At 36.5% G+C, this 12,927-nt stretch overlaps 1 protein-coding gene across 1 annotated transcript; it reads left to right on the top strand.

Annotated features, from left to right (window-relative positions):
* Positions 1-8,672: 8,672 nt before the first annotated feature.
* On the top strand, positions 8,673-11,640 carry LOC109218501 (probable pectinesterase/pectinesterase inhibitor 36). Its single transcript, XM_019382865.1, has 3 exons — positions 8,673-9,235; positions 10,210-10,533; positions 10,862-11,640. The coding sequence occupies exons 1-3, from the start codon at positions 8,779-8,781 to the stop codon at positions 11,551-11,553; spliced, it is 1,473 nt and encodes a 490-aa protein (XP_019238410.1). The 5' UTR covers positions 8,673-8,778; the 3' UTR covers positions 11,554-11,640.
* The last annotated feature ends 1,287 nt before the right edge of the window (positions 11,641-12,927 follow it).

Here is a 12,927-nt window from a genome sequence, read left to right as displayed (position 1 = left end):
CTGTTAACGAGGTTTAAAAGGGGTTAAGTTTTGTTCTAAAAATCGAGGGCACATTCTCACTCAATTTGAAATCGCCGGCCTAAGTTTGTATCAAGTCAACACGGACTTAGTCCGAGGAATGGCAAAGGGTTTCAGAGAAAATCATGTTAACCAATCAAGAACCGAGGAAATTCCTATGCCTAGGTCCGGTATTCGGGCCGATCGGTAAAGTCACGTGCTCAGATTCTTCACAAACACAAATAAAAGGAAATCCGGCACAAATCAGAGACAAATTGAAGAAATATTTTTGTATTAATAAACAATGATTACAAAAGCCCCGAAGGGTCCTTACACTTGATTACAAAAGCCCACGAAGGGTCCTCACACAGAAATAGAAGGGCAAAAAATAAAGTCTAATCTACTCTCGATGGTGCATCTTCGGGAGCAATTTCTGCGAGAACCATTCCCTCGAGGACCCCATCTCGACCCTCCAAACGATGTCTTCGAGAACCTCCTCCGAAGCACAAAAAGACGAAGAAGCAGAAAAAGATGAAGAAGCAGAAAACGATGAAGAAGTGGCTGGGTGAAAAATTTGGCGACTATGGGTCTCGCCAGCACTACTATTGTGAAGCCACTTCTTGAGACATTGCACCGGTGTGGGATGCAATAGTTAGTAGACGATGCCGCTTCGCCCCGGAGAAGGCATAAGGGGTGAAGTGCCACACCAAGTGGAAGTAAGGGAGATGAGCAGCAGTTCACGGCCCGCATATCCTCCGATGCGAGGGTGTTATGAGAGATGAGCAGCAGTTCACGGACCATATATCCTCTGTTACGAAGATAATTTGAGATTCCTCTCTCATTATCTCGGGCCAACAACAACAACAAGCCAGTGCGATCCCACTCAGTAGGTGGAAGCTCTGAGAAAGAGCCATAGCATGACCGGCGAGGACACTGCGGTGTGACCTTACGGTCACGAGCTTCAAACATAGGAAAAAGAGTTGGAGAAGAACGAAGAAAAGAAAGGAGTTAAAGGCTGTTGAAGAATGACTGAATCAAGTTTGGTTCAAGAAAGCTTCCATTTATAGAAAGGTGGCAGCATAACCAAGGCGCAATCAATGCTTTTTAGGAGGTGGATTGACGGAGGTATTATCGCTTGAAGAAAATAAACCGGCGCTGCATTGAATGCTTCCAGAAAAGGTGTACCGACAGGACGTCTCAGTTATCACAAAAAGCTTACGTCATAAGCATGACGTCATCACAAGAGGATCGAAGAGATCGGTGTCAAAACTTTTTCTTATCATTTTAATCTAAGAAACGCGGGGACTATCTATATACGATAAAAATCAGAGGGTCCGATTTGGTGATCACTAAGGCACTTCGTGAAGACCGCCCCCAGAAGGCTCGGGGTTCGACCCCCGAGGGTTCCTAACGTGAGACCTTGAGATAGTGCAAATTGATGATTATCATGAGAAAGCGGGAAGTTCCCAAGGCATATGATCAAAGCTGACAAAACCTGCAAGAGAAGCCCTAGTCTGTACCAAACTAGCAAATAGATGTACCAGCTATATTTCTTTGTAATAAATGATCCGCACTATGTTAAGATTTTCCCTCATATATAAAGGGGATGCTTGTCATTTGTAAGGCACATGTAGAACACAATACACAACATTGAATACAAGAACATTCTCTGCTCTCTAACTTAAATACATTTTCCCTTGACTCTATTATTTATATTTATTGCTTACATTTATTGTGTGCTACTAATTGTTCTTCATTTATTGTTCATTACTGACCATAAAGAGCCTTCATCAAAGCTCTCAGAGCTGTTAGCCCTTCACCGACTGTCCATAACTTAGCATCGAGCTCGACTCGAGGCCCCTTATAACCGGGCTCGAGGCCCCGATTCTCAGCCACTCGGTTTGCTTAAACATACTACTTTCAAGCTCTTATCTTATTTTCTAAGTCTCTTACTTAGCATCTATTGCTTAAAACTAGCATAAAAATAAATCACGTATTTTTAGAACCACAAAATCAAATCTAATTGTTATTACCATTTTCAAGGTAAACAGAGTCCGTGAGGTTATGGGCAAAATTTATCTCCGAAAAACTTCGGAATCCGGGCACGTGAGCCTGAGGGCGATTTTGTCAATTTTTCGAGCCGAGTTGGGAATTTATTTAAAATGAATTGTTATAAGTATTAGGGTATATTTTTATTGGTTTGCCCATTATTTGGCTAGTTTTGGAGCGTTGTGCATCGATTTGAGTCGTCGGAAGGGCTTGGAAGCCGGATATGGAGCTTCGGAGCGAGGTAAGTCTCCTTTCTAACCTTGTAAGAGGAAATTAACCCCATTGGTGAAATAATTTAATGTGTGCTCCTATTTGTGGAGGCTACGTACGTACGAGGTGACGAGAGTCTGTGCGTAGCTGCTATTATGCTTAAGTTCGGTTAGTCTAGGACCCAAAAGCATGCTTTACTTGTAATATTTGCAATCTGGTTTTCAATTTAAAATGCTTAAATCATATCGAACCTTGTAAATAAATTTCTAAAAGGCTAGACATCGTTTTCTTGACTTATAAAAGAGAAATTGCCTTTTCCTTGGATAATTTCCCCTCGATGAATTCTTGATTGACTGTTTGAATGTGTTTATCTTTTTGTGGAACGGGCCGAACGCCTCGGTAGATTAAATAGATGCATCTATGATTCGCGCCATTCGACTCTCTGGCAGTGCACAGTTTAAATATTATGTTGGATCGGGTCATGCGACCTCGGCATGATTTGCGCATACTTGTATTGCTTGCCTTGAAATTATAAATAATGATATTGCCTCCCTGGCCTGAGATAAATTGATAATTGAGGAAATATGAACTTGGAAATCTCTTATTATCAAAAGGATTGTTTACTTGCTACATGATTCCCTTGAGTTTACTATTGTTTTTAATAAATCCACGACTAATTATATTATTGGACCACTAGTAACTGTCGAAGTCGATCTCTCGTTACTACTTCTTCGAGGTTAGACTGGATACTTACTGGGTACGCGTTGTTTTCGTACTCATACTACACTTGCTGTGCATTTTTATTGCACAGGCACTTGTATGCCTAGTTGCCTCGTTGGGCGCAGCGGCATGGTTGATACGGAGACTTAGGTGAGTTACATCTCTCGAGACGACCCGCAGCCAGCAGAGTCTCCTTCCGAGTATTGTAGGGGTGTTCGTCTGTCGGTACGGTATTTAGACATTTGGGTTTGGTATTTTCGATATTCGGTTTCTTAAAATCCTATATCAATACGTACCTAATTAAATTCGGTATGGTTCGGTTTTTCTCCTTTCGGTTTCGGTTTATTCGGTTCAGTAACTTCGATTTATTCGGTTTGAATACTAACTAGTGCATAGATCCATACACTCTAATATTCTTAATTAAAGTACTCAAAAATACAAAACTGAAAATATTTGTCGACAAAAATTTTGTCCAAAACTAGCAAATATCGACCCAAATAGAGAAAATTGTACATAAAAGAATATTTAATCATTAAAAATATCTAATTACTTGTTTAGAGTTAATTGATGAACTTTGAGAATAAAGGAAAGTAAAATTTTAGGTTTTTTATATTTATGTTATAATTGATAATATGTGCTTTGTGTAATATAATATATATTTTGGTGCGGTGTCGGCATTTTGGTATTTTATTTTAAAATACCAAACACCATACCTAATACCAATTTTTTTTAGAAACTTAAACCAAATACCATACCAAATACCAAAATATCGTATACCAAATACCATAATTTTCGGTTTCGGTACGGTAATTCGGTATTTACCAAATTATGCCCAGCCCTAGAGTATTGTAATTTCTTTTCTGTCCAATTTGTATTCCGGACAGTTATTGTATTACATTTTATTTTCTAGAAATTGCTCATGCACTTGTGACACCGCGTTCTGGGATGACTATGGGATTATTGAGTATTTAAATTTGTTAAAGATACCATTATTTTCTCGGTTAAGTTCATTATTTATTGTTTAATGTAAGAAAAAGAAATGATTTTAAAAATACTAAAATGAGAAATTTATTTAACTTCTTGGTGTTGGCTTACCTGACAAGTGGTGTCTGGCGCCATCACGACCCTTAATGAAATTTGGGTCGTGACAACTATAATAGAATGTAAAATTAATTACAAACGGAGATACAAATTAGAAGTCGTCAATGCATATAACTTAAATTTCTTTTTAAGAGAAAAGAGAATAACAGAAGTTACTATGTCGGACTGGATAAACATTATTGCTTCTAGGGGTGTTCAAACCGAACTGGAAACCCGCACCAAATCGTAAAGTCAAACCAAGGCGATTAAAAAATCCGACTAGATTTGGTTTGATTTGGTTTGGTATTGAGTAAAAAAACCGAACCAAAGAACTTTTAAGACTTTATATTGAATTTTCTTTAGAAATATAGAAATATTTGGGATCCTCTCATAGGATGTGATATTTAATGGAACTATGAATTACTGCATTCACTTTTATTTGCTTTAAGTAATGGGTTGTATCATTTTCTTATCAACTGTTATTGAAATGCGTCAATCATCTCGTTGTTCTTCCTATTTATGTGTCAAGATTTCTTATATCTTTTTCGAAATTGAAATGGTATTTCGATAATTTAAAATTAAATAGAACATATTATTATTTAGGTATCATGTTGATTTTATATTTAATTATTAAATTCGACTAACCTTGAAAGCTACATTAACAAAAAATTATTGTTTGACGACTAAGAAAATAATTATCATGTGATCATGTGTTACTAAAAAAATTCTCCCATTAGAATATTTTAATAGATCATATGTTTGTCAATTTTTTCTCCTCTTACTAAACATATATTCACTAATCAAAACTTTATCTATAATTTCAACAAAGTAAGATTGAATAATATTCACGTAACAAAAAGACCCGAAAATCCGATAAAATTGAACCAATGCGAACCGATATAGTTGGTTTGGTTTGGTTTTGATAACAACCGAACCAACCCGATACATGTATGACCCTAGGTGCTTCCAAGGAGATAGGAATAAAAGCTGCTAGATAGTTTAGTCAATTTGACTTAGATATATTGCTTCTAAATGCAAAGTACCAGTGCAGTGCATTAAACGGATTTAAGAAATCCTGAGCCTAACCAAGTGATTAGGATTGATGGATACATTTTAACTGCTTTGGAAATGACCCTATTCAAAATATTCGAGCGTAGCTCTTTGCCTTCACAATAATTCAAAGAGGATAAAAAGAGAGGACTTTATCAGTTCCAGCTTCTAATTATCTCCCTCAATATTTTGACTTTAATGGAAACTAAAGAATATTAGTTTTCGGAAACAAGTAATTAGATCTCGTTTAAAATTAGGTAGTATTTGATTAATTAGAATTGAAATCATACAAAAAACTAGAAATATCAAAGAAGCGTGCAATCCGCCTTTGTGAGATGACTTTTGCCGTAAACAACAACAGCAAAAGTTTGCTTGTCAAAGTAGGCCAAGGCCTAAGGATAAGGAGTGAAGTCATTAGTCGTCTAAGACTACGATCTTCACATCTTTACTATGATATATATGTACGGATAACATAGGCGAGCCTATTTTTGAAGTAGAGGGACCCCGTTAACTTAGGTAAAAATTCTGGATATAGATTGAGAACAATCATATATATTTTAGTTGAAACCATTAAGATCAAAGTCAGATGAAAATGAGCAGTCTACTCATATTCCCGGCACGTTCAAATCATATGTCCGCCTCTGCGGTATAAAACAATCCATTGGAGCTGGGAGTTAGAATTACAATGAAATAAAAATTTAAGTTAAAAAAGATCATTTTGGGAGAGAAAGTATCTTCTATATATTCTCATTGAACTGAAAAAACTGTAATAGAACAATCAAGATAGCCCTTTTATAGTTGGTGCAAAACTGGAAAAAAAAATTACATAACATAAGCGCTCCCAAAAATAATAGCCGGTAAATATATATCTTTTGTATATTAACATACGATATACATATTTTATACAAATTTTCATATATTTAACTAGCGAATATATAAGAAAATTATGAAAGGTCAAATGAGTAATTTGGCCGAAAAATACACGACTCCGAAAATACAAATAATAGTATATTGGGCCAAGCCCAGTTACACTTTAAATACAACAGAGAAAGAAAAGGGAAATTTTCCTTCTCCTCTTCAGCCCAAAATGATCTGCAGCCCAATCTTTATGTAACTCCAATACTATTTTACCTCGTATAGCAAAGGTTAACACCTTATTTATTTTAAAAAAATTATATTCTATAGATACCTTTTAATGTATATAGCAAAATATCTAATTTTGGTTAGCTCCTACCCCTAAGCCACTAAATACGCTATTCAGTTACACTATTTTCTTTCTGTCTCTACATTGATACATGTCATTCTCTTCCCCCCATTCCCTGAAGCTATTAAAATCAATTGGGCTGCTGGTGCTAATTTTTCAATAGGAAAATCAAGAGCAGGAAAAGGAGACTACGACACACTTGGTTTAAGCAATGAGGAAGTTAGGGTTTCATCAATCTCGTCCGTTCCGTTTGCTCACCTTTTCGATTTTTCTTAATAAAAAACTGTAGTTGTTTATTTATTGCTTCACTTTCTTAATTGTTGATATTTGGTGCAATTTCAGCCATGGCTGGTAGAGGAAATTTCCTTCATAGAGTTATTTCTTATGTCGCCAATGAACTGGGGAATAAAGAAGAGGCTAAAAGGGAAAAGAAGAAGGTGAAAAGGAACGTTATTGTTAGAGTTGCAGCCCCAGCGATTCAGGGTTTTTGCTCGACGATGGATTCGTCGAAAATTAGGGTTTGTTCTTGAACAAAGACGACGGAGTTTGGGGCTGAGCAATTTGATTTTCTGTTAATATATTTCAATGTATTTTCATTGTATTTATTGTGTTTTTTTTCATTGTAATTCAATGTATCTCGCTGTATTTCATGTATTTCATTGCATTCACTGTCTTTTTTTCATTGTATTTCAATGTATCCCGCTGTATTCTATATATTTTCATTGTATTCACTGTCTCGCTATATGCCATGAATGTATTGATATATTATTTTTAATTAATATAATTTATGTATTCAGATGTATTATATAATTTCTCTAAAGAATTATTATGTTTTTTGGGGTATTTTTTGGTGGAGAATCTTTTTATAACTGGAAATACAAATTTTGTGTATAATTGAGTTTGTTGAGTTATATTAGGAGTCTATTATGTTAATTGATTCACTTTCCGTTTAAAAACAGTGTAATCCCCTGTTTCACGCCGTGAATACAGCCAAATACAGTCGAATACAATAATCTGTCCAGCTGTTATCCCATGTTTCACGCCATGAATACAGTCGAATACACTCGAATACAACAACTGATTAGCTGGACTTCCTGATTCACGCCTATTTTTGCTACTGTATTCATGAATACAATAGCTTAAATACATCAAATATATCTTATAACCACAGAAAAGGTATCTATAATCCGTAATATAGCAAATAATATCTATAGGTGGCTAATTACTACTAAAAGATAGTAATTTATAAAAATTAATTCTCTTTCTTTTTTGGAGTATCTGTTTCGAGAATGGCTATCTTTGTAGTTGTAGCCGAGAAGATGACAAAAGTTTCGATAATTCTAATTGTTTTTGCAATATTGTCTTCGCAAATAATCGTAGTGGACCGGCGTATAGTAATGAGCTTCGATCTGATCAGCAATTTATGAATATGTGAAAACAAATTAAAACTCAGAGAAAGATACGTAACTCTTTTGTAGTCCTCATGTAAGCCGCGTGGAATCATATCAGCTTAACCACATGTCAACATTCAATAGACCACACCACTTGCCGCCGCGTCGGCACGTATATTTCTTTAGTGAAGTTGCTAGCTGTCTCCTTCCCAAAGTTCTTTTTCATTTCTGCTTAATTTTCTGTAGATTTTAGTTGACTATTTTAAGAGTAATAATTGCATATTTTCTATCCGTACGTGTAACTTTTTTCTTCTCCGTAATTTTGTTGCTCTAATATTAGTTGGAACGTGTAAAAGCTTGGAGACTCTTATACGCGTTGATTTTGTTGTTTTCATGAGTTCATGCACGCATTTTTTTAACAAAAAAAGGTTAAGTAATTCAAGAATTAATTATATGTATGATATTGATATTTATAGTAACAATGGGTCGAATATGGAAGCAAATTAACAATGACATGTTACAGCCGGCAACAATTTATAAGCATAACTTAAATTCAACGTATGTAACTTAAATTCTAACTAAGTTAATCCAAAAGAAAAAATAGATACAAGTTTGACGTACCAACAATATAAGATGTATATAATTACCAGTTTCTTCCTCTATTATATATAGAATCTTAGACGTTCTTAATTGTCACTTGAACCCACCAAAAATATGTAGAAAGATATGTTTGAGATGCTATCGTTGATGCATGCATGGCTTAGTTTTCTACCCTTTGTTATGAGAAAAGCTGGCTCAAATAGCTTAGGTAAGTGTTCGAGATGAGTGGGAGTCTACTCTCCAGAAAGATTTAATGTGCACCGTTACCATAGAAACAACCAAATTTCAAGCTTCACTCAGCAAATTAAAGAGCGAAAGTAATCGACACATGTCTATGCCCTTGTCTATGTGTAACCATCTACAAACACCTTTATATAGATGTAATTCCAACAATTGTTTACAAAATTTCCCTGAAGAAATTAATTATTTTCTCTACGTACGTACTGTTCTCAAATTAAAAGAAAAAAAGAAGAAACAATGTCCAGCTGGAGTTTCACCAATTTTCTTCTCCCTCTTCTTATTTTAGCCATTGCTGCTAATGTTGTCGCTAGCAACCAAGATCTTGACAATGCGGTCCAAAGAACAAGGTCTGGGTTGTTAAATGCCATGAAATGGGCTCAGGGTCTAGAAACACTTGACAAAGCAGACCGAGATGGTTCGACAAATTTTGCTGGTATTGAGTGTGTTAAACTCTATGAAGACACTGAGCCAAGGTTAGCACGGCTAGTCTCTGGTGAGAAGTATTATAGCGATGACGATGCTGTTACTTGGCTAAGTGCAGCTCTAGCAAGCCATAGGAGTTGTTTAGATGGATTGGAAGAGAAAGGATTGGTTTTTAAAAGTGAAGAGGCTCGAAACTTGACTTTGTTGCTTAAGGATGCATTGTTTAATTATGGACAACTAAGAAAAAATGGAAGGGCCAAGGCCAGAAAGGGTGAGTTTTCTTTGGGCGCATATCACAATATAATTACACTAGCTCGGCTTGCTGCATGAAATGATTTTACTTTAAATGCACTGACATTGTAATGGGATAATCAGGGCGAAGCCACCCTTTGCGAAGCCACCTTTCGTTAATTGACCATCCTTCCTCGAAATATTAAAAAAATTATACGGTGTTTCCTCGAAATATTAAAAAAATTATACGGTGTGTATAAGTGAAATATTAGATTTTAGATATATATAATTGAACACCCCTTGTCGGATTTCTTTTTTACTCGTTTCAAGTCTAAACACTCTTAGAGAGTTTTCTAGCTTTGCCACTGAGAATAATGTTTACTTTATCAGTGCAATACGCTCTGCTATACAAGGTTATTTCGCTTTAAAATAATTTTTACACAATCAAATGACTTTTAGATGGTTAACTCTTTGTCGTTCTTTACAAATAGTGGAATCAGAGGCGGGGCCAGATGGGCTATGGATTTTGGGATCACAACTTCAAAATGTTTATGAATGGGTTATAGATTTAATATTTATACATATTTTTTGAATTAGAAATATCAAATACACTGAGCAAAAGCTATCGGACTCGGCTGAACCCGTGGGTCGGCTTGTACCTCCGCCCCTGAATGGAATTAATAACCTTAGAAAATAAGGTAGATTACCTAGTAAAACATATTAAAATTTCCAACTAGTCATTTTGGCAAACAAAACCTTTCCAAAATATTTGACGTTTTTGTAAACTACGGAACATTTATTACTTTCTTTTGGCAAATTCACCCTAATTGTTCCAATTGGAGTTTTAATTAACTAAGACATTTGACAAAGAATAAGAGTAGTTTAGACAAATTGAATTAATGCACTCCTAATTAAGGTGTGCAAAAACTTTATAAAAGACAGATAGTACGAACAGAACATATAGCATTCTTAAAAATCAAGCAAATTAAACTAACGAGAACATTTTGGTGACAGGGGCACAACCGAGACCAATCTCTAATAAAGGTCGGGGACTTCTGGCATCATGGAATGCAGCCATATCCAAAGCTGATATAGTCGTTGCACAAGACGGTTCAGGTAATTATAAGACAATCAACGAGGCTGTGGCTGCACTCTCTCGGATGACACGACCAGAAAGAACAATTGTATATGTCAAATCTGGTGTATACCACGAAAATGTCGAAATTGGAAGGGAACTCAAGAATTTGATGTTTGTTGGTGATGGCATTGACAAAACTATTGTGACTGGTAATAAAAATGTCCAAGATGGAGCTACCACCTTAAGCTCAGCTACATTTGGTAAGTCATGAATATAATAGAATTTATAGCATATCGACTTGTATTAAGTGACATACTCTTTAAATATAATAATGATGGTGTCCGACTCAGTTTGCGCACACCTCAACTATTCCACCATGTCCATTACCCACACACAGACATCGAGTAACTCGTTCCTCGTTCCGCCAAATCTTAGGTATGTAGATGATAAGGAATAACTTAGCATGTTTTGTAGATTTGAACTCCGACCTCCCCTGATTTTTGTTTTACTCTATTGACTTTGAGCCACACCTTTGGGTGCACATTAAGTGACTTATATACTTATAACCTAGTTTTCTTTTTATTTTAGGTGTGTCTGCTGATGGATTTTGGGCAAGGGACATGACATTTGAGAACACAGCAGGACCACACAAGCATCAAGCTGTGGCATTAAGAGTAGGCTCAGACCTCTCCGTTTTCTATCGCTGCAGCTTTAGAGGTTATCAAGACACGCTCTTAGTACACTCACTGAGACAATTTTATCGCGATTGTCACATATATGGCACGGTAGACTTCATATTTGGTGATGCAGCCGCGGTGTTTCAGAACTGCGATATTTTTGTAAAGAGACCAATGGATCACCAATCCAACATGATAACAGCGCAGGGAAGAGATGACTCGAATGAAAATACAGGGATTGTTATACTAAATTCACGAGTTTCACCATCCTCAGAGTTCGGTGCTGTTAAAGGGAGTTTCCAGAATTACCTAGGAAGACCGTGGAAGAAATATTCAAGGACGGTTTTTATTAAGACGGATTTGGATGGATTGATTCACCCAAGAGGGTGGAAAGAATGGAGTGGTAATTTTGCACTATCAACATTATATTATGGAGAGTACATGAATACAGGTAGTGGAGCTGATACTGGAAACAGAGTAAATTGGCCTGGTTTTCATGTGTTACGTGATGCCAATGAAGCAAGTCCATTTACAGTAAGAAATTTCATACAGGGTGAATCTTGGATCCCAGCAAGTGGAGTGCCATATTTGGCTGACATATGATATATATGTATTTGACAAGAGACTGAACATTAATGTGTAGGCTATCAAATTGGCAAATATGCATGTTAATTACTACTGTTGTATTTATGTCACGACCCAAACGCCGATCGTGATGGCGCCCAATACACTGCTAGGCAAGCCCGACCATTTACACAACCTTAACCAAATCACCTAGATGGATAACTAAATATTCACAAGTAAAAATAACAATTTAAATGCGGAATCTCTGAAATAATTTCTAACATTCGAAAACCCCAAGATAAAATACTAAACAACCCACAGATCTGGTGTCACGAACATGAGCCTCTAAAACGAAATATTCACCTATCACAAGTCTGTCTAGGAAAAATACGAATAAAAGGATAAAATAGATGGGAGAGATCAAGGCTGCGAACGCCATGCAGCTACCTCGATACTCCTGGATAAACGCTGCTCAGCCAACAAGTCCTCACTCACCCTGTGGTGTACCTGAATTTGCACACAAGGTGTAGGGAGTATTGTGAGTACTTCCAACCCAAAAAGTAATAAATATAAATAAAGTTTGAGGATAAGAAATCCCAATTAAACACAAGGTAAAGCTATAAATATAGTAAAACATCGAAGACAATTATAATAGTACCACAACAGATAAAGAATAAATGACAGTTAAAATATGCAATGCAACACATAAGCCGGTACCTCCAGTACCCCGCTGCGGCCGTGCAGCCGCTCCATTTATTTAACGTCGACGGCGCTCACTGGGGGTGTGCAGACTCCGGGAGGGGCCCCTTACGGCCCAAGCGCAATAATAAGCCATCTCGTGGCATCAAACAGGCCCTTGGCCTAATATCAATATCATTATTATACCACTGCGGTGTGCAGCCCGATCCCATACTCAGTCCAAATTCACATGATAGTATAAAAATATTCATCCCAGACTTCATTTAAAAATAATAATTAAGTTTCAAGTTTAAGAAAGGTGGCTGAGTTTCCAAACAAAATATTAAATGCCAGGACTGAGTTTAATATTTTGTGATTATGGTAAGAAACTATTTAAAACAATCCCTGAAGGATTCAAGTAGTTGGCACAAAGCCCAAATATAACAATTTAATCCATTTTTATAAGGATATCACAAAACTACAATCAAATAGGTAGTAATTTTATTAAGCGGGACGGACCAAGTCACAATCCCCGACGGTGCTCTACCCCACGCCCGTTATCCGGCGTACAAGTCACCTCACATAGCACTACGATGTGCAAATTCGGGGTTTCAAACCCTCAACACAGCATTTTTATTTATTACTAACCTCAAGCTGGCCAAAGTCCTAGCTTGCTACGCCTTTGCCTTTCGAATTTACCTCCTCGCGCGTCGAATCTGACCAAAACCACAACGA

Source organism: Nicotiana attenuata, unplaced genomic scaffold (genome assembly GCF_001879085.1).
Source record: "Nicotiana attenuata strain UT unplaced genomic scaffold, NIATTr2, whole genome shotgun sequence".
Taxonomy (NCBI): domain Eukaryota; kingdom Viridiplantae; phylum Streptophyta; class Magnoliopsida; order Solanales; family Solanaceae; genus Nicotiana; species Nicotiana attenuata.
The sequence above is the reverse complement of the archived record's forward strand: the minus strand, read 5'-3'. Positions and strand labels throughout refer to the sequence as shown.

Bases quoted from the DNA above. Each gene is read 5' to 3' on its own strand.
- LOC109218501 (XM_019382865.1), top strand. From the start codon at position 8,779: ATGTCCAGCTGGAGTTTCACCAATTTTCTTCTCCCTCTTCTTATTTTA. The intron at 9,236-10,209 runs GTGAGTTTTCTT...TTTTGGTGACAG, and splicing joins AAGGGCCAAGGCCAGAAAGG to GGGCACAACCGAGACCAATC. The intron at 10,534-10,861 runs GTAAGTCATGAA...TTTTTATTTTAG, and splicing joins CTTAAGCTCAGCTACATTTG to GTGTGTCTGCTGATGGATTT.